A 22,972-nucleotide genomic window follows, 5' to 3' on the forward strand; every position below is an offset into this window, starting at 1 on the left:
TGACCCTGGACCTCTGTATCGACAAGCCAACCTGAGTCAGACGGCAGACTGCTTTATGAGTGCCTCATGATACCCCTGCTCTGGACAGCCCGCCTCTTAGGCCTGGCATCGGCATTAGCAAGTAGTACTAGAGGCAGCCAGGTGTAGGGGAGCAGCTGAGCCTTGCAGAGCTTCCCAGCAGGGAGTGTTTCACCCATTTCGGCCAATTCTGAAAACAGACAACTTCTTTTATTTTTCCTCTTTTTAGTTGATTCTTGTTTAAAAATAATCAGGAAACATCTACACTCTCAGCTGAAATAGTAAAGTAAGAAACTATCCTGGAGAATTTGAGGAGAAAAAAAAAAAGAGACCTGTCTTGGCTTTCTATACATTCTGGTTGAAATATTATATGGCAGTTGTTAAAAAGCTCATTAAAATAGCAATCTGAAGTTGAGGATAGGTGGGAAGTTAGAGGGGAGTTAGAGGGGGGAGTTGGGAGTGAATCATGAAAATACATTATACACAATCCCCCCAAATTAATAATAAATTTTAAAATATAATTGAGCTTAGAATTCCTCTGACCCAGTCCTTTTGCAGTGTGGGGCTCAGGGGAGTTGAGTGGTCCACTGGCCAGCATCTGGGGCCTGCCCACAGCTGTCAGCAGGTGGAGCTTGCTCAGTATTTCTCTGTGTAGACTTTCTTGAGCACATCTCTTTTCCTGCTGTCCTCTGGGTAGGCACAGATGACAGCTATCCTGTGTGAGCTGGTCATCTAGGGAGTCGAGGATCCCCGTCTCTTTGCTATCTTCTAGATTTGAAAGTGATTAGGTATTGAAATACGCAAAAGTGACTGAGAATCATCAATGGTTGGGGCCATCACAGACTGGGACGAAAGGGATGCCCTGCTCTCAGCTCTGGCAGCTCTTGGGTCCCCTTTGATGGGTTGGTTTGTTGCTCTAGACTTTTCAGACTGGCTGAGAGACTGGCTTCCTTTCCCAGGTCTGGGCCAGTGACTCCTTGTTGAAGCTACAGCTAATGACTTCTGGCTGACAAAGCAGGGTTGTCGCTAGTAAGTGTTTATGTCCCACTTCAGAGCCACAAAGTTCTTTCTCCGAGTTATTTCTTTCCTCAGTGTCACAGCTGAAGAAATGGAAGCCTGCAGAGGCAGTGCCTGACTGGCTCAGGTCAGCTGGCAAGGTAGATTTATGCAACTTCTTGAGACAATGCCATTCGCCCCTCACCAATTTCTTTCTAAATTTAGCTGAAATCTTTTTAGAGTGAGCTGTAGGTTTTCCTGGGTCAGGCTGCAATCTGTTACTGGGGAGCAGACAGCCATAGGTAAGTGGGGGAACTTTATCTCAGGTGACCCCCATTAATAGAATTTGTCCTCCGTCAGTGTGAGTATGGTGTGAAATCGGGTTGGGGTGAGACCTTCCTGTGTGAGTTGTGGTAAAGGATCAGCAGTGTTCTGGATTATTAAAGGTGCAGGAAACTGAGGTATAAGAAGCAGAGGGAGGATTCTCGCAAAAGCTTAGTCTGTTACTTAAAGAGGAGTGTTAAATAAATTGAACTAAAAGAACGTTCAATTTTGCATCTCAAAGTTGAGAGGTTTTGGCTACCTCTACAGACTCCACTAGTGACACAAGGGTGTTATCTTGCCAGTAAGGCAGAGAGAGAGAGAGAGAGAAAGACACTGGTGAAAATATTGAAAACTTTTCCTATAGAAATGCCACCAATCTTACCATCTGGTATTTTATCTATTTCCCTTCATTTAGATTAAATTTTTCTATATGACTTAGTGTCCTTAACTTATATCGCCTCTGCAAAGTACAGATGTTGGATGGATTTTGGTACCACCTGCCTATGCCTGTCTTTATGAAATATTCACAAATGAACTTCTCCTTTGCCTCCTCCTCCAGCTATGTATTTCACCAAGAGGATGAATGGCTGAGTATCTGATAGCCCCCCTTCCTAAACATTCAAACAGCCTTTCGGCTATTGCTGAGTGTTCATTGTAGAACTAGCAATGCGTGTGAAACAGGAAGCATCTCTCTGCTGGATAGGATGCTCAGAGTCACCCTCCACTCTCTCAGGGAACGCTCTTCAGCTGACTGAAGCAGGGAAGCTGAGCCAATCAGAGGCCGCTTTCCTAGCTCTGTCACCAGTCTGTGCTTGAGGAAGGCTTTTGCTTTTTATGCTCTGTATTGGAGAGGCAGATAAAATGCCAGGTCTGCATGTCTCTGGGGATAACCTCTCCCTGTATGATGTGAATGAATAACATCTTGCCTGGTAAATCCACAGGAATTGATAAGGCAGCACAGTTCTTCCAAAGAGGGCTTTTATTTATTTATTTTTTAAAAGCCCTAGCTGTGGTTTCTGCAGCAATTTTGTTTTTACCTTAAAAGAGGTGCTGTGGATTATCAGACCTCCATGTATGACAATTTGTACCTGCATGGAGTTGAAGACTCGGAGGCTGTAAGTATTTCATAGATAGCCGGTTCCCTCTCTCCTCCTCTTCCTCCTCCCACTTCCCCCTCCTATTTCTTAGGCAACGCAGGAAACATGGAGCTGAAAGCCAACAGCATTGGGGTGCTTGCTGGCAGCTGTGTGTGCTCTGTGTAGTTTGTAGCTAACTGAAATTATTTATCGTCAAGCAAAAGGGAAATTAACTTGATAGCGAAGGCGTCTAAAAGAATAGGTTGTTGGGATTTCTCTGTGACCAGGGCCACGCTTGATTCATGAGGGGTAACTGCCCCTCGTAGACCAGCTTAAACTATTCAGAAAGTGCTGTTTTTCAGTAGCGAGGTTCATTGGAAAGACTCATTCTTTATATAATAACATTGTTGAGCTAGCATGAATGGAAGGTCCAAAGCTATAGCTGTGTTATTATGTGCTTACTGGCCAGACAAACAGTGAGGTTTCTGCTGCTTCTTTGTTAAGGAAATTAGATGCGAAGGGTCGTGCACACAATACTCCCGTGCAGAGGCGGTAGGTGGTGTCCCTCTACTCTGCCCTGGAAGACTGAAGTGAACTCATGTGTGTTTGGTCTTAGAAAACTGGACTCCTGCCCCTGATAGCCCAGCCTCCTGCAATGTTTTACCATCAGGGTGAAATGATTTTCTGCAATCCCTGAATTTGTAGCGTAGTATGCTATACATTGTACATAGAGGTTAAAGCTGACGGTTGGATTCGTCTTTTTTACTCTTGCTGGGGGCAGCACCTGTTTCAGCATCACTTACATAGAAACCTTGTAAGGAAAGATGATGAGGGGTTGCCCATGGGACATCCTGTGGGGCATCTGAATTTTATGAGTGTAATGTCGTGCATGTTGCCACATTCAAAACAGAAATGTGTTATATAAGGGTCTCTGGCTAAATCACCCAACAAACAGATTATAACAGAGGAAAAAAAAGAACGCTATGGTATAGATCATTATAGATGTATGCATCGTAACTGCTGTCCATGAAAGATAGCAGCCCACGGGTCTCAGAAGGCTTCCCGTTCCCACTTCCTGCCTGCGTTAGCTGTAACTCTTAACTCTTCTCCTGCAAACTCGCTCTGCGTTTCTCACAGCGTGCTTCAAATGACCAGACTGTCAATTCCTTGCAAGGGGCTGTAGCTGTGAAGTTTGGGGTTGAAGTCAAGAAGGCCTGCTCTGGCAGATAGGGTTGAGGAATAGAAGAGACATAGAAGCTTAGTCAAGCAGCCTCCCAGCAGAGCTCTTTAGGAGGCCTGACTCTTTTCTTACACCCTGGCTTCTTCCACACTCAGTTATGAAACATCTGATTCTTCGTTGAGTTGTAAGTTTTATTTCTGACCATGATTTTAAACTTGGGGTAGTGTTGCTTTGAAGTGGGTCGGAGTTTGTTGCCTCTCTTTCCAGAAACGCTTTTAGAAGCCAGCTGCCACCAAGCAGCAGAGTCGCCTAGGAACTAATGTGAGCAGCTCCTTGTTCTCTAGAACTGTGTAAATTTCAGATGCACCAGGTCAGAGGGGAACCATTATAAGTAGAGAAACATTTGTTTTTCCTTTTGGTCCAGCCTCTCAGGACAGCAGATTTTCCCTGTAAGGTGGGAAGTGGAGAGTGTGGTACACTGATTTGCCGGCTAGAGCCGATGGCAGGTAGGGCTAGGTACTGCAGTGCTGTGTTCCCAGTGACTCAGTGGTGGCCCGCAGGCTGAGCTCCTGGGGCTGTGTACATCCACGGAGGTGAGGAAGGTGGGCAGACTGAGGAGCGTTTTGGGGTGGGACGGGAACCATGGTACATAAATCAGAGGGGAAGACGGAGATGTTCTGAGGGCTGACCTGACCCTGAATGCTCATTCGAGTTTATTTGTTTTTATAAGGAAGAATAATGTGATGTGTTACCCGAGATGGTGTGAACAGAGCTTCAAGCCAATGGAGAAGACTAGGCCTAACTAGCTGAGCCGGTGGAGTGCCAGATAAAGCCACACCTGGAGTGCCACATCCCCAGCAGTCGCTCTCAGTGCCAATGCATTGATGGCTGTAAGTGTGGGGTTTGCCCAGATCAAAGCAGAGCTCTTGGAGTAGGTCTGCTAGATAGGTGTGTGGAGAGGCTTCACTTAGGTGTCCAGCTGCAACCTGAGGACGGACAGGCACTGAGAGATCAGAACGGCATGTCCTCTGGGGGGTGCTGGGGAGCCCCTACCTACCACACTGTGCTACTGGAGATCTTCTGGGGTGTACAGAGCTCAGCATATCAGACATGCTTCCAGTCAGTGTCTCCATACAGTGAGTCTGTAACAGGTCATCTTGCCTACAGACAGATGTTTTACTCTAAGAATAAAGCCTTGATGTTACACATTGTCAGCATGGCTCAGCTCCATAGTCTAAGAGAGAATTCAACACTGTGGTGGGTTCTTTTTGTTTGTTTGTTTTTTATGTTCATTCTTTTTTGTTTGTTTGTTTGTTTGTTTGAGTCTGGCCCACAGATAGATATAGATAGTATCCTTGTCGGGGGGTCCAGGTTGAAGCCAGACACCTATAGCCTGTGTCTCTCACTATACAATATATAAGGAAGGACAGAGAAGCTTGCCAGAATGCTTTAGTAAGCACATGTCAGATTCTTTAGTCCTGAGGAGTCTGTTTGGACAGGCCTGTTAACTTCTGCTCTGGTTACCAGGCAGGTGGCGAAGGGCCAGGATTATCTCTAGGTAGAAGAAAATATGAAAAGTCACTCAGTGGCCCCCAGCAAGGCCTTTCATCAGAGTAGGGGAGTTCACACAGACTGTCACATTACTTCAAATTTTTGTTTTTTTTCTGATGAAAACCAGGGACTTGTGCACTCTAGGCAAGGGCTCTATCACTGAGCTACATCACAGCCCACATTGCTTTGTGGGTCATCTTAACAAGGTAATGCACCATGCACCTGAGACTGGGCCACTTACACTGGGTCATGTGTACAGGCTGCCATTGGGTTCTGTGTAAGTGCTACTCAGCACCCCATTTTTACTGCTCCAGTATATCTTAATACAGGTCCTGGTAGCTTCCTATATATGATGACAAACATTTTTTTTAAAAAAGAGAAGAATGAATAAGGAGAGTCAAAAAGCAGAGAAAGTTGCCTGAGACCACTGCTCTCCAATAGTCAGTGCTTATGGTAACATGCTGCTTTTGGTTGTTAACACATTTCCTTGTAAATAGATTGTTTTCAGCCTGCTGCTGTGTGTTACATTCTGGTCTCTTAAGTGTTGTCCTCCCCTGACTGAGTATCAAGCACACTAACACTGACACTGGCCTGTGCAGAGAGTGCTTGACACAGCCATGTAGAACTCTGAATGACTTAAAGGAAATTTAGATGCTCAGAGTATTTCGCAAAATGAAGCCGGGACTAACCATACATAGTAGTTGGTTTCATGTTCCCAAGTTCTTCCATTTCCAAATGTCTAAATTTTAAATCATTTTAAAGGGAGAAACTTGGTCATTTTCAGCAAGAAAGATGATCAGGTCTTAATTCAAAGCATTTATTACACAGGAAAGTACAGTCTTTAAATATTGAAAGAAAACATAAAGTGGTTATCAATACCATTAGAGATAGTGGTGAGAGATAAGGGGAAAGAAAATTCTACCAATTATAATGTATATGGATTGTTGGAATGCATATATAAAAGCATGCATTTAAATGTCTATGTACTACATACTATTCTAAGGATAAGTATATATTAATGTTTGAAGATATTTGTTTTCAATAAGCTGTGTTACTGTGTTTGTCTAAATGTCTGTGCACCCACATGTGCATATGTACTGTGCAGTCTTGTACATTGCATACACTGGTATGTGGATAGGCTTCATGCTTTGCTAACTGATGGTTGATACTAAGTGGCAGATTTCTAGCACAGAAGTTTGGAGAAGGTAAATTATTAACTTCTTTGGATGTGAACAAAGGCACCCAAGAGGGTTGAAAAGCCACAGTCTACAACAGAGTGAGGGAATTCCATTTTAAAGTTGTTTTATATACGAAGATATGGCCTTGTGCTACTTAAGGAGGAAGATAAACTTCAGAGGGTTGATGTGTTGAAGGGTCCTCAGAAAAATGTCCTAGAGATACTCAGGGCTGGTTTTCTCTTGGAAACAAGCAGATCAAAGGCCTTCATGCTTCTGGGTCAGAGAGTCTTACCAATCCATTTCTAGGGTATAAAAATTGGTCGGTAACAGAGTCTGAAGATGGGGCTTTGGCATCTATGTCTAGAGAAGTGAATCAAGTGCCTATGGTTTGTATGAACGATCTGACTGAGGGATGTTCAGGTTTTACTCAGCTGAGCTATTGTGGTAGTGAGCCAGGGTCTGAGAAGTAAATGATGCACACACCTTTTCTTCAATCAAATTCCTATAAATTCTAAAGTATGTATAGAAATGATTTCCATGTTAAATTATGATGATACTAAGAGAGAAATTCCTTAAATTTGACCAGAGGCTATGGATTTGCCCCTCCTGCTACTTTCTTGTTTGTTTTCCATTTGGGACTGACAGATGAGAGTGTGACCCTCAGTCATCACTTCAGCCCTGTCCAGGTGCTTCTGTATTCTTTCCTGACAGCTTTTCTCCTCTTTAGGTTATAATGTCTCACGGTAAGCTATTTTTGCATTGAATGACTGAAGTGCCCATGGCAACACCTCAAGGGGTCTGTTTTGGCTCACGGTTTCCGAGGTTTCTTGGCCTAGTGTGCTTGGGTAGAACATCATTGTGACATCAGTGTGTGGCAAAGGAACATCTTCATCTCATGCTAGATAAGAGGCAGAGAAAAAGCAAGACAAGGAGGGCCCAGGGTATGGTTTCTGTGACCTGCTTCCTTCAACTAGTTCTAAATTCCTTCCTTTTACCACTTCTTGATCATACCATTGTATTATAAATCTATGAAGACATGACTCCATTAGTTAGAGAAGAGTCCTCAGAATCCAGCCACTTCCTCAAAGTCCATCATCTAGCAAAGAAGCCCCTTGAGGAACATTTTCTGTTCACAATGTAGCATGATTGTGTCCAGAGTTTTATAGTACCATGACCCCAGTTGTATGTCCTCAGCAAATGCCTCTCTGTGGAACAGATATCTCTGTGATACTCAGTAGAGTTAGCAGTGACTACATAAACCTCTCATAAGGTGAAGGGCCCACAGGTTTCTCTCCACCTCAGTCTTTCTTTTCCAGTGACCTTATTATTGGGTCAATAGTCCTTGTAATTCTGTTTTTCACCTCTTCTTTAGCATCACTTCTCCAGGTAAGCAACTGAAAGAGAAATAGGGGACATAACTACACTGGTTATCATTTTCCATCTTATATTTTTGTCTCACATTTGTCTTTGCAAACAATAGTCATATCATAATTTTATTCATATTATCAGTGGAATTAAGTTGAAAATTAGACCCAGCAAACTCTACAGAGCTGTATCCTTAAAAAAACAGGCAGGCTTTGATGCTTTTAGCATGTTTGTACCAGCCACAGGACCTGTGAAAACAGTAATTTAACAGCCACCTTACGAATGGTTCCTTTTTGCTTGAGAAATGTTTATGCAATCCTGGGTATATAAATACATAAAAATAGACATACAATTTAAGAACGTAACTGATAATAAATCATAAAGAAATGTATTTTCAAACAGTGTTTTGGGTTGGCAAAATGGCTCAGTAGGTAAAAATGCTTGATGTATAAGCCTAATGTTTAATCCTTATGAACCAGATAGAGATGGATTGAGAGAAATGGCCCCACAAAGTTGTCCTATGGCCCTCATATGTCCACACATGCATAATCATGCACACACAATAAAAATTCAGAATGTTTTAAAGCAACTCCTTTGCTATACATATAATTTCACCATCTATTAAAGACAAAATGAAATTTGCATACTCATTAATGAATATACTTGTTTATGTTTTATTTTTTTTTTCAGTTCCTGCCTTTTTGTTAACTTTTACTTGTCTTCTGGCTTGCTGAAGCAGTAAGTCAGACAGCACTTGCCACAGTGCTGTCTGCCAAAGTGACTGACCATGAAATCTCCAGTGCCATCTTCATCAGAAGGACACTCTCGACAAAGGCAACTAATTTTGCATTTTATCCACCTTACAGTATTTCAGCACAACAAACTTAGCCTTTCTCTTATGCTTATTCTTCTTGGGAAAGAGAGGCTTCTTCCTTTTCTCAGCACCACTATGAGTCTCAACACAGGATGAGGGGTGCAGTCACTGAGAATACTTAGGTTGGACAAAGTATGGCATCTTCCAACTGCTTATCAGTAGGGAGCAGCTTTTTTTCTTGATCAGGAGTTAATTCCCTCCTTAACCTGGATCTTAATTTTTACATTTTCTATGACATCTGAGGGTTCAGTCTCAAGGAAGATTACCTATTTTTTCCATAAGTGTCTTTATGAAAAACTGAATCCTAGTGTTTGTTTCTGCTGTTTACTTTTATATAAAGAGATAAGCTGGGCATGATACCACATGCCTTTAATCTCAGCATTCTGGATCCAGAGGCAGGTGAATCTCTGTGAGTTCAAGGCCAGCCCTGTCTACATAGTAAGTTCCAGGATAACCAGGACTACATAGAAAGAAGCTTTTTCAAACAAACCAACCAATAAACAAACAAGGGAAGAAAGAAAGAAAGAAAGAAAGAAAGAAAGAAAGAAAGAAAGAAAGAAAGAAAGAAAGAGAGAGAAAGAGAGAGAGAGAGAGAGAGAGAGAGAGAGAGAGAGAGAGAGAGAGGAAGGAAGGAAGGAAGGAAGGAAGGAAGGAAGGAAGGAAGGGGGAAACAAACCTTTTTGCGTGCAGAGATGGCTCAGTTGAAAGCATTGGCTGCTCACCCAGAAGACCTGAGTTTGATTCCCAGCAACCACATGGTAGCTCATGTCTGTCTCTAACTCTAGTTCTAACGTTCTCTTATGGCCTTTGCAGGCACCAGGTACTCATATGGTGCAGAGACATACATGGAAGCAAAACACCCATACACATAAAACAATTTACAAAACAGTTAAATCTTAGGGGAATACACAAAGGCACAGTACAAAATGCTAGAAGTATATTTAGGAACATTTCAGAGGTTATTGGAAATCCCAAGACCAAAATCTATGTGAAAAATTTTAAATGAAACTCATTAGCAACTTCACATAGCAATTACAAAAGTAAAACATTCTAGCACTATGCTACTGATTGAAAACTTCCATGCCAAGGAATAAAAGAAACACTCTCAAAGTCTGGTTTCTGTAATTAGACCATTATTCTCTCATTGGAGGCGGTAACTTCATATGTACTATCAAAACCTGCAGGTTCTAACCTGCAGTCTTTTGGAATCTGTGCTGAGGTGTTTCAGGTAAGTTCATTGGTGTCGAGAGGCATGGAGGTGGTATGAAATGCTGGGTCTGAGGCCACAGTCAAGTTGCACCATGCAAAGGAGTGTGTGCTGTCAGAACCATCGTCTGTTCATCGCATGTTAGATCCTGAAACCTCTGGTCATGTGTGTTCAGAAACTTGTACCAGTTTCATGCTGGATTGCAACCCATAACTGCCAAAGCTATGCAGCTGACAAATTATCCCTTATGCATAGAAGACAGGGCCCCAGAGGCTACAGCTGAATGGGCAGACCCAAGAGAGTTTACAGTTTGTATAAATAATGGCGGCAGATAGGGGGTTGTAGATGTTTATAGTCTGGGGTTTGAACCATGTAAGATTTTGGAGAATGTGAGGCTGAGGAAAAACTCAGTTATTACAGCACATACTGGTTTATAGAAAGAAGGTTGCCTAGACCACTGTCAGCCATTTGTGCACTAAGACTAGAACTTGCTCTCACTCCGTATTTATCTGGTCTTTGAGTATCAGTATGCAGTTTTAGTTGTTGGCTTAGATACTTATCCACTGTCAATATTTCACATGTCCTAATTTTTGCTTGTTTTTATCTGTTGTAGAAGTATTTAAAAGGTTTACACATAAAGCAAAGTATCTTCAATGGGTATTAGTAGCTCTTGAGTGTAATTTCAGGTCATGGAAGGCTGAGGCAAAGAATTTTTGTGAGTTCAAGGCAAGCTTGGATTACTTCAGAAGTCGGAGACTGGCTTAGGCTCTAAAGAGAGACTGTAAGGAACAAAACAAAGTAATAAAACAAATGGGAACATTTTGTACTTTCTTTTGCATTCATGGGAACTGAAATGAAGGCTGCCCCCCGATGTCAATATCGGCAACCCCTGTCAGGAGCCTGTGGTACAGACTCTGATTTTGCCTTTTAACAATTCCTATTACATCTAAATATCACCTTTCCTTTTAGCCTGAGCATCATTTGGAAAAAGACTCTGGTCTCCGGTGTCACCATGCTCATTATCGTTGTTGAACTTTGATGAACGATACGGCTGTAGCTTAGAGTTTTTCAGTATTTTAAGTCTTTGTAAAACTTAATTTCTTGTTTTACTTTATACTGAACATAGGTATCAACTATGAAAATGTAAAATTTTCTTTTTAATTTTTCACTTTATAACATAAGACAGTAATTCAGTCTAATAATGCTATGGCTGAGCAGAGCTTGAGTTCCGGAGTGCCACATTCTTAGCCGTGGCACTGAGGATATTTCTTTCTCATTTCTTTTCTTTCTTTCTTTCTTTCTTTCTTTCTTTCTTTCTTTCTTTCTTTATTTATTTCTTTCTCCTCTTCTTCTTCTTCTTCTTCTTCTTCTTCTTCTTCTTCTTCTTCTTCTTCTTCTTCTTCTTCTTCTTCTTCCTTTTAAAATACTCTATAGTTTGATTATTTTCTTTCCCTTTCCCAAACTCCTCCCAGATCCTCTGTACCTCTCTACCCACTCAACTTCATGTTCTTTCTCTCTCAAAACAGGAAAATCCAAATAAACAAAATATAATAAAACAAATGATACAAAACATAACAAAAAGCACACACACACATGCACATGCACATATACATACACATAAAACATGGAGTCTGTTGGTCAAGATGGTCAAGTACTTCTGGGGCCTGCCAAGAAGTGTGGCCAGTTCGCCCAGTGACACTCCTCTGAGGGAACAAAATTTTCCTTTGTTCCCAGCAAATACCAATGGAAGATAGCATCTTAACCAAGAGTCATGGGGGTGGGGGGACCCTATGTCCACTTCTCCTTTTCTATGCTGGGACTATGTCTGACATGAGCCTGTGTAGGTCTTGTGTGTACTGTCACATGCTTTGTGAGTTCGTATGCGTATCAGAACAGTTATGTCTGGAAGATGCTGTTTCCTTGGAGTTATCTACACTTCTGGCTCTTACAGTCCTCCTGCTTTCCTTCCAAATAGCTCTCTGGGTCTGTGCGGGGTGGAGGTTGATAAAGGCAACTCTGGGTGTGTTTCTTAAGCTTTCTGTGCCTTGATTTCCTTGTCTCTGTAGCATTAGCATCAACAATAATGAAACTGCTATCTTGGTGGTTCCAAAAATTGCTATTTATTTACATGAATATATATGTATATTCATATCTTCATTCTGATTTGGGGAACTAAGTTTGCCCCTTACCACACAAGTTCCTACCAGGAACTTAGGTTTATTTCTAGCATTCTTGAATAATGTTTTTTACAGTGATTCACCCAAAATCTTATAGAATATATTCCTGTGTCTCTGTGTTCATGTGTATGTCCCCACCAAATGTCATATTCTGTGAAAAGTGTTCTGTATAAAGTTAGCAGTAATGCAGAACCATATACAGGTTGATAATAGAAACAGACAGGTAGAAGTCATTGCTCTTCTGAGATCTTATAGTTAGCCCCAGTCTTGTTTTGGAAAAGGAGATGATAGAGTATCCTTGAGAGAATATCAGGGTTTGGAAGTCTTGCCTTTGGCCTCTTATTAGCAGCAACTTTGGATAGGCACCTTTATCTTTCTATTCCTCAATGTTCCCTGGATAAAATGAAGTTTGATTAGATCATTTCTAAGATCTTTTTCTGCATCTAGAATTATATTCTGTTTATGGCTAAGCATTTCTTCCTTTGGGATACAAATACCACTGTGTGCCATTTGCTTTCTGAAATGATCAATTACCATGGCATTATGTACACATTGAGTAAGGTGTCAGTGTGTGGGCCTTAAATCTGCATATTTAGCTTTTTTTCAGGATCTTTAAAAGAAGCAACTGTGTGCGGTACATGTGTAGAGAAAGACTGCACTTTGTGAAAGCAAATGTTTTATGTAAGACTTTAACTCCAGATTTCAACAAAGATGCTACTGCTCGTTTGCTCTCCTTTCCTGTATCATACTTCCGGTCCTCAGCAGCCTGAGCTGGCAACATGTGAGTGTCAGCCCTGGAATTGCACTCTGAATCATCTGTCCTACCAACAAAGGTGTCTAAACTGTGTATGAAGAGTGTAGGCATACATGCTGCTTAGAATAACTGTTTGGCGATTGACATGACTCTCAGCATCAATAATATATAGTATATATAAGTATCAGTTATTATATCTATATGTTTAATTTTTAAAAATTTTTGAGTTAGGCTTTCAAATCCTTAGGGCTGAGATTATAGGTATGTACAACCATTATCTAAGAATATATTCAAATGTTTTTTTTCTCTGTAAACTTTTGCTCTGTTCATCATTATTGTTATTGTTTGAGATGTCCTAAAGACTAATAATCAGCTAAATATAAAACCCCTGAAGTTTAGTAAGTTCTGGGAGGCAGTGATTCTTTTTAAGAATCAGTTACTCCTTTTAAAAGGAACTGTACCCAAAGGCCATAGAAGTGCAAGTGGAATTCTTGACTTGAGCTCAGTCCCTGAAATATTCCCTTAAGTCATGTTTGAATAAAGTAAGAGTTGGAGCAAATATTAATCATCTATGATGATAGGGAAATATGGTGAGTATTGTGTTAAAGTGGTAAGCGAGTAAACACACTGGTCCCTTAGTCTATTGCCAGAGACTCATTATTAATAGCTTGATGGCATCCGGTTTCAAATGATGCCTCAGAGATTAATGTCTTAGTACCTATTTGATTCAATGGCTCTATTGATTCAAGTGATGGGATTAAGAACCTGTTTTTTTACATTCTCAAACCATCTGGCTACAGTATTGGAATTAGGATGAAGTTGATGAGGTCAGACGACGCAGGGCATTTTAAACATCATGATGTACAGGGTACTCTGTGAAGTGCTGGAAGATTGCAGAGTAGCATACAGGAATACAGGACTACAACTGCACAGGCCAAAGAGACTTTGCATGTGGCGGGTTTACAAAATAATCCCTCTGATGGTCAAGTTTCACCATTAGTTAACTGAAAACTGAAAGCATAGTTACATAAACCATAATGCATTTTTTTTTTTAAAAAAAAGATGAGTTTTTATTTACATGTCTGTCTGTATGCCTCCAGGACTTAATGTGCACCACATGTCTGCAAGCGGTTGTGAACCATCCAGTGTGGGAGCTGGGAACTGAACCTGGGTCCAAGTGCAGCAATGGTTTTAACTACAGAACCATCTCTAGGTCCATAATGCATATTTTTAAAAGATCTATTTATTTATTTTATGTGTATGAGTACACTGTATTTTTCTTCAGACACAGCAGAAGAGGCCATCAGATTGCATTACAGATGACTGTGAGCCACCATGTGGTTGCTGGGAATTGAACTCAGGACCTTTGGAAGAGCAGTCAGTGCTCTAAACTGCTGAGCCATCTCTCCAGCCTCCATTATGCACATTTTTAGAGTACCAGTGATAAATCTATCCTTGGGTTTTAACATTTATGAAGAATATACTGTATTTTATTGATTCTTATGCATATTTTTCATGTTTAACATATCTAAGAGCCATACCTTAAAACTAATGACACCTCATAGTTTTATTGGCAGTGCTTTACTTACAGCTGTATATAATCTAATACTAGATCTTAAAATGCTTTACATCTTCAATTCAGTGAAATTAAATAGTTAAATAATATGAAACCAGGCAATAACTCTCTCTAAGAACCTCCACATCTGCTACCTCCCTACTGGTCATAATCATTAATTCACTAGGGTTTTCATTCAACCATCCTGCAGGAAAAGGCGTTCTTCAGCCCTTTTCCTAGTACACTGACAGACATTAGGAATTAGGAAAATACTCTAAAATATATAAACATGTCTCTCACACGTAATTTTTTTTGTTTTGTTTTTCGAGACAGGGTTTCTCCATATAGCCCTGGCTGTCCTGGAACTCACTCAGTAGACCAGGCTGGCCACAAACTTTGAAATCCACCTGCTTTTGCCTCCCAAGTGCTGGGATTAAAGGCATGTGCCACCACTGCCTGGTACTCACACGTACTTGAAAAACTACAAATAATATCAAAATAAATCTTGTCCTACTATGACATCTAAAAAAATACCACAGGTATTTTGTATGCCAGGTGGCTCTTTTTCGTAATTTGAGTGACATACTGGCTGTAGTGTGGTTGTGTCATGAGAAAAATCTACTTCTTTTTGTTACTATCATAAAACACCATTTACGGAATAAAGAGTTTATCGTGGCTTACAGTTCCAGAGGGAGAGTCCAGAATGCGGCAGGGGAGCTGGAATCCAGAGGCCAGATTAGGAAGCTGAAAGATCACATTTCTGTCTGCACACAGGAAAACAGAGAGGGCAAGCTGGAAGCGAGATGAGGCTGTGAATTTTCAAAGCCTGCTCTCTCTACCCCCACCCCAGTGGTGTACTTCTGTAAGACTCTATCTCCTAAAGGTTCCCCAACCTTCTCATACAGTGCTATTAACCAGGGACCAAGTAGTCATATATGGGAGTCTATGGGGGATATTTCTTATCCAGATTCCTGCAACCACTGGTAAAGATTTAGGAGAGTTTCATTCAACTATCCTACAAAGAAAGGCTGAGTTTTAATGTTTTTTTTTCTCTGAATATTTGTGTATACAGGGAAACATTTCTTCAAAATATTTCTGTAGATAGAATTGCTGGATAAAATGATTAGCCAAATTTAAGATTTATTTACATTTGTGAGTATTATAAAATGTTCTTATATTTAAATAAATTCTTTACTGCTTGAGAGAAACACTGAATTAGCTCAAAGCATTCCATCTGAAATATAAAACTGTAAGACATTTCTTGACTATAGCAGCTTTTCCTGGGCTTTGTTTCTGAGAGCATAGGAAGAATTTCCCTCCTCTATTGTAATAATTTGTTGCTAGTTTTTCAACAAAATTTGCCAAAATTTCACCAATCCTCAGCTTCAACTTTTTAGTCAAAAATCCCAAGACCCAGAGAGGTTAGGCACCTTTCTCAGAATGGCACAATATATGTTTCAACTGGTTCTAGAACTTTCCTTGTATATCCTTCTAGGGCAACATTCTTTTATGTGATGCCAAATTCTGAGGGCCAGTAATATTTAAACATCCAGACAACTCTCCGAAGGTGGCTGCATCATATATTTATTTGGTGTTTGGCAGTGGATTTCCTGAACAGAGAATATATTGCTCTGAGACCCAATATTAGACCTTTATTTGCTTAGAGATCAAATTTGCTACCCAGTGTCTTTCAAGGTTTTGTTTGATGTTGCTCTGTAATGAAGTGTGAAGTACCGAGTTGATGATGGATTAAAATGATAATAAATCCATAAAATGTAAGTGAAATAAAATCTCAGTGCTGGAGAACATTGGAAAGAGATTTGGGGGTTTAGGGAAATACTCACATTCTTCTAATTTGTATGCAGGTCATGGTGAGAGTTGCAAGTTAGTGCTACATTTGGCCTTAGCTGAGAGGATTCAAGTTCCACTTTGTTCTCTGTCTTTTTCATTTGCAATTCATGTCCATGAGCTTCCAATTTAAGAAAACACTTGCATGATTCAGTAGCAATATTTTTAAAAGGCAAGTGGACATTGATATTTGTCAAAGGCACAGAGAATTACAAGTTCTGTGATAGGAGGTGATTCTACCAGAAGGAAAAAAAATAGTATGCCCAAGTTAGAATACCTTGAAAGGGTTTAATGAAATGGAAAGATATCAGTAGTGTATAAGGAAACTATAGGGGACAGTCCTGGCAACTCACAGCTGTCACTGCTAGACCTGACAGCAGACAGAAGACCCTGGAAGAACTGAGTTTTGTCCAGAAAGCTACTCAGGGAAGTACATAGCTGTTAAAGGTATCACCCTGAGGGTACCTGCCTGGGAGCATTCCCCAGAGAGGAAGCCAGAAATGGGTACTACTCTCTTGAACTCTGGTTTCTGTTGGTCAGAGTACAGAGGCTAAACTGCAGAGTTTGTAGGTCAGCCGTACTGGGCAAGAGCAGGCTGGAGAAAGGTAGGAGGTGACAAGGAGAGGAAAGATGACATCGTTTTGTCTGAGTATATATTCAAATGAGTAGATGAAAGCACACAGTTTGAGGGCACTCCCAAAACACACCTCTGAAGATGCTACTGAGGCTTTGAAGGAGTTGGTGCTGGTAATTTTCTGTTAAGAGGTGTTTTAGGTTTCATTATGTAGACTTAGTCGTCCCCCCATCCCCTACCCCAGATAGTTTATCTTAGTCTCAGTTCTTATGCTAATGAAGACTTGGGATACTTGCAGGGGTGGTGGGTGGGTGGGGTCTAGCAATAGAGAAATACAAAAGGTTTATGAGGAAACTAGAGAAGTGAAGCTTAGAGGTTTGGGTAAAGCCTCCTCCAGGAAGTGCTTAGGGTTCAATGAGATCAGGTCTTGAGGGAACTGCTACAAGGCAGGCATCAAATGCTATCTAAGAAGTGGACAGGAGACCTGAGCTAAACACTGTATTCCCATCAAGTGGTGTGATTTGTGACACGAGGCAGTGTTAGCTCAGTAGATGCTGATGTGAACTCACATCTTTAGAATTCTCAGCTTCAGACTCTGACTTGATTGTGTGTCTTCATTATGAACTACCCAGTGTATGGTTTTCTGTTACTCCAGTGGAAAACAGATTAACCATGCTTTTAATACACAGAGGTCTCCATAGATGATGAAAGGACACAGAAAAACACACAGGAGCCTACTTGGGCTCCTTTGGCATGGCCATACTAGAATAATCCTTACGACCCCCCTAAAGGTCATTGTTCAGTGGTTGTGACCACATGAGACACGGAGAGGCTTTGTAAGTGAGGGTTAGAATGTGAGCGGCTGCAGAGCTGGCAACAGTATTCTTTTTAAGAGAGGTGATGACTGTGAAGGGTGGGAATAGAGGGGCAGCAATTTCCTTCAGTGTCGAGAGCAGAACTTTCGTGGAAATCATCAGAGGATCATGGGAAATACTAACTCAGAGGCCAGGCCTTGCCACTTTTAGCAAAGCCATACGGACTCTATAGGTGTCTGTTACAAAATCTGTTTTGATTGGTTGTTGTGCACATAGCAGGCTAATTCTATGGAGCTGTGCACAATTGACCTGAACATATTTCTGAGCCTGTATTATTCTCTAATGGGAAGTTTTTAAGAGTTCTGTTTCTTTCGAGTAAACAAGTTAGACTAGTGCTATTCCGGTAGGTCAGTTTGGGAGGCAGATAGCTATAATAGACCCCATGGTTAGAGGTTTTGACATGTGGGAGGGGGTAGACCCGTACATTGATCGGGTGCTTCCTCTTAAATTGACTAGGAGTCTGGAGTGCAGAAAGAGCCCTGGTCCTGGACTGGTGGATTAGCTGGCCTAGGATAGAGATGTTTGGTCCATCTGTGCCTGAAGCAGAAGGTGGTGTCCTTGGTGACGCTCATCAGAGCTGTTCCCCAGGGGACAGACCACTATAGTGATGGCGACATGCCCACATCAGCATGTACCTCATCTTTTCGCATAGACACAACTTTTAGGTAAAGTGGACTTAGAGTAGAATTTTCTGCTGGTCTTAGCAGTTTCTGCAGGGTTAGAGCCAGGTGGTTCTCAGTGGGGAGAGCTGGCCCTTGTGCTAAGAGAACTCTGCCGGTGGCCACAGCAAAGAGTCTGTTCCAGAGACATGGAACCAAATGCTTGTTAAGAATCTTCATTGAGAATCATTTTCGTAAGATTTTAATGTTCAGGTGTTTACTCCTGAAAGTATGTGTGGTTGGTTGGTGAGTCTAGACACTTGACAGGTAGCAAATAAGTCTCTAAATATCCGTAAGAGGGACTGAAGACTTGCCTCAGCATTTATGAATACCGCTACTCTTGCAGACACTCAGACTTGGTTCCTAGCACCTGTGTAGTGGCTTATGACTACCTGTAACTCAGTTCCAGGGCATCTGACTCTCCTGTCTTCCTTGGGCTGTTGTGCACACATGATACACACTAATTCACATAAGCACACACATATGCACATTTCATGATTCATAATTACAATATTATAAATATAAATAATTAAATATTTGTATGGAGGTGTCTTAAAGCTAAGCCAGCCCCACATATTATCAGAACTTAGCTTGAATTGTTTCACTTTCAAAGTTTACATACTTATAAAATAATAATTATTTTTTTTAATTATTTTTTTGAGGTTAGCCTACGAAGTATTGTCATTTTCATACATATCTGTGTACTCTTAAATCATTTTATTTTTCATTCTTTGTGTATATTTGTGCATATACCAGTGCTTACAGAGGCATCCTATCCCCTGGAGCTAGGGTTGTAAGTAGCTATGGGCTGGCTGACTTGTGTGCTAGGAACTGATCTCCAGCCCTTTGCAAGAGCAATGTATGCTCTTAATGGCTGAGCCATCTCTCTCCAGTGCAGTTATACACTGTGTGTTAAAGGTTGGTCCTTCTCCCTCTCCTCCTCCCTCCCTCCATTTTCCCCTCTCCTGTCTATCTTTGAGACAAGGTTTCACCATGTAGCCCTTGCTGGTCTAGAACTTGCTGTGTGGAAGAGCCTGTCCTCAAACCAACAGAAGTCTGCTTGCCTCTGCCGCCCAGACCTGAGATTAAAGGCACGGGCTACCACACGTGTCCAAAGTTGATTTCTCACATTATTTTTGTAGCTTTAATTTTGAAGTTATTACTGGAACAGAGCATAGTGTTATTATGAGGGGATGTAGACCTTGTTAAACTTCTGTATTTTAGATTGTGTGTGCATCTGACTTCTTGTGCCAAAGCTTCAGCATAATATGTGGTGTATTTTAACTCCAGGAAGTTTATTAGGATTGAGCAATACATTGATAAACACATGAGTTTACTCTGGTTTTAAATAATACCTGGGAATACATGTAGCTTAAATGCATTTGCTCATACTTACTTCCCAGTTTAGTTGCATGAATTCTCCTTAAAACATTAAGAGGAGCAGAGGAGAAACAGGAAGGATAGAGAGGGGGAGGGAGATTCAAATAAGGCAGAAAGAGGGCAGGGAAATGCATAACCTAGATTTTGTGAGTGTTTTGATTCATATCCCTTCGACTAAAACATATTCTGGCTGAGAGATGTGCAGCTTGCCGCTCAGTTTTCATCCGAGTGTTGCATTTGCATTGAGAAGCTGGCTTTCCAAATGCCAGCCAGCAGCCGGCTCAAGGATGGAGGCTGCGTCTAACTTAGCAACTGGATTACAAAGATGGCCTGAGGAAGCTGTGGAGAGGGCACATCAGGCACCTTGTTCTAGAAGCCTTGCAAGAATTTTGTCGGCTGTGGTTAATCTGACTTTCAAGTGTATATGAATTTTCAGTTCCTAAGAGTTTGCAAAGATATCCTAAGCAAAAAGCCCCACCCCTGTTTATTAAATGGAAGATATTTGAGTCTCCAGATTGCTTTCCTGCAGTTGGTGAGACTATTTACCAGGCTGTGGCTATAATGATGTCATTTCTTCATAAGTGTAAAAAAATATTTTATCTTTTAAACAAATGTTACACGGGTAAATGTTATATGACTTCTGAGGTTCCCCAGACAAGAGGATCCGCAGACAATAGACGTGTTTCTTCTTCAGTCTTCAAATGCATCGGTCAGTTCTCTATCACTGTAGCAGAACGCTTGAGATAATAAATGGCCTCTTTAAAAGGGTTATTTTGAGTTACAGGTTTAGATGGTCCAGTCTATGATCTAACAGACTCATTGCTTTGTTGTTGATAGAGGTGACAGATGGCAGCGATTTGGAACCAGTGATGGAGAAACTGTTTCATTCACAGGCAGGAAGCAAAGAAGGAGAGAGATTTGAGGGCATGTTTCCAATGACGTAAGGTACTCTCATAAGATGCCCCAAACCCTTATAGTAATACCACCTTGGGGCCAGCCTTTAACACATGGACTTTGGAGAGTGAGTATTCAACAGCCAAGTTCTACCAACCATAAGTCACTGGAAGTCTGCTGTCTTGTGGATAGGTTAGGTACTGGTAGATGGTTTCCTTCATCTACAGATAAAATACTGAGCCTCTCCTTGCTATTAAGTGATAGCAAGTGCTGGTGAAAATATGGAGGAAGGAACTCTTCCCATAAGGTGAATTAGTGTAGTCATTATGGAAGTATTATGCAGATTCTTCAAAAACCAAAAATAGATTTACCATATAGTCTTACTAATTTAGTATATATTTCAAGAAAGTTAATTCAGCATACCACAGAGATACCTGTATATAGCCATGTTTATGATGTCACTGTTGACAAATGCTAAGATGAAATCAGTGTAGGTGCCCATCAACCGAGCAATGAGTTAAAAAATAAACGTAGCATATACGCACAGTAAAGCATTATCCAGCCACATAAGAATGAAATCCCAACATTTGCAGCAAAATTGATGGAACTCTGTAGGACATTACTTAGTGTATTATCATACATTTCAAGCTAGATTCAGAAAGACTGGCAGTATGTATTCTTTTTCATGAGTAGATGCTAGAAAAATGGTAGGTGTAGCCATCAAAATGTGATCAGTAAAGATTAAAGTGGGGAGTTGAGGGAACAGAGAGCTTGAACACAAGAGTCCCACCAGCCATAATGCTCAGATAATTTTTCACTTATGACTGCATCTAGCTGCACTGTGTCTGTAAGGATAGCCCTATTTTCAGAGAATCTGAAGAAGCCACTTTTAGGTTCCCAGTCTTGTTAATAAACGAATTTAGAAAGAGACTGAGAAGCTTAGAATGATTTACTGAAGTGTGAGAGAATAAGAAGGCAGACAAGGTGTAAATCTTGACAGGTACCTTTAAGGCAAAGGATGGAGATGAGAAAGCAAAGCCATGCCTTTTAATGCCAGGGTCTGAGACAGCCAGCAAGTTCTGCAATGGAGTTTGACAAGCACCTGCATGGCAGAAGTGGAGTGGCTTAAATGTCCAAAGAATTAAGCGAGAAGGCTCAGACAGTCAGGGAAAGCATACTCAGGCTTTTGCCAGTTTCCAAAGGGAAGAAAGAGCTAGAAAGAAGGAAAAGACAGGATATGCATTAGTGCCCTATACAAGTGGCTGCAAGCTGCCAAGAGCTTTTTTTTGGTGGACCACACAGAACTCTTCCGCTGAACATACTTTGGGAGAAATTAGTGGCAATAGGTGATTGGGAGATACTGAGAGATTTACTTGCATATTTTATTTTATCAGCAATCCTGGAGTTTGAATCTAGAGCTTCATGCCTCACGACAGGTACTCTACCATGGTGCTACAGCTCCAGCCTTGAGACGCTGGGCAGTGGGATGAGTTTCTATGCACTGAGGGGACAGAAGGAAGGGCTCAGGCAAGGAGACCTGTTAAAAAGCTGTGGAAATAGCATGGGTGAACATGATGGAGCTGAGCTAGGTCGGTGGTAGGAGGAGATAGAGGAAGAAGTGATCTGGGACCCCTGTGGGATGTCGGTTCATCTGGCTAGTGGCCCGTTGGCTCAGAAAGGGAGAGTTACTCTGGATTTGGCTTAAGTGACTGACAGATAGTCATGCTGATGAGGCTGGGAGCTTGGCCATCTCTTTTGATGTCTTCTGGACTGGTTCAGTGAATGCTGGTCAGAAGCCAGGTCAACTTTTGAGTCTACAGCTCTCCAGCTGTAGATTTTGACTCCTGTCTAAGAAAATTACTGATTCCACCAAGGTCCTGTGCAATCAGGAACTAGCGTAGGAATAATGCTGTTCAGCTATATAGTTTCTGGGTCTTACCCCATCTTTATATGCCCTCCTGTGAAGTATTTAGAAACTGTAGAGGGTACTTGTCACATGTTCCTCTGTAGTATGCTTTTCTGTTATATTTAGACATAGATCATAACATTTACCCAGAGTCTCTCCCATCTCTTAATCTTCATAGATGAATTTCTAGTCATTAACTTTGCATGTCCACTGATATATGTAAAAAATATTTAAAAGTTATGGGTCCCCTGCCATGCAAGCTTGGCGATCACTACTATACTGTCTCAAAGTCCCACAGTAGACAGCAACCCACAGTGTTAGTATCATCTCAAGATCACCATTTCTCTCAAGAAATATTCCTTAAAGAAGTAATACTCAGCAAAATGTAGTTGGGGAGATGGGGTTCCTTACACTGAATCATATGTTTGCTACAAGTCATCTCAGGGTCTTAATGGGTTCATTATTTGGGATCAGGCCCTCTCTCAGGACTTTGGTTCAATGAGTCAAGGTGGCTTAGGACTTTCAAACCTGGCAGATACTAAAGGATGGCTGAGAGATTCCGGGTCATGTTATTGAGAGCT

The 22,972-nt window shown here is 41.2% G+C and overlaps 1 protein-coding gene across 1 annotated transcript in view; it reads left to right on the forward strand.

Moving 5' to 3' along the window:
- The first annotated feature begins 2,396 nt into the window (after nucleotides 1-2,396).
- Cacnb4 (calcium voltage-gated channel auxiliary subunit beta 4) overlaps nucleotides 2,397-22,972 on the forward strand; it is a 136,097-nt gene continuing 115,521 nt past the window's right edge. The window contains exon 1 of the mRNA XM_028769160.1: nucleotides 2,397-2,453. Coding sequence (XP_028624993.1) covers nucleotides 2,409-2,453 — 45 coding nt within the window. The 5' untranslated portion in view covers nucleotides 2,397-2,408. The remainder of the gene's footprint in view (nucleotides 2,454-22,972) is intronic.

The sequence above is a fragment of the Grammomys surdaster genome, unplaced genomic scaffold (genome assembly GCF_004785775.1).
Source record: "Grammomys surdaster isolate TR1022 unplaced genomic scaffold, NIH_TR_1.0 191, whole genome shotgun sequence".
In the NCBI taxonomy this organism is placed as follows: Eukaryota; Metazoa; Chordata; class Mammalia; order Rodentia; family Muridae; genus Grammomys; species Grammomys surdaster.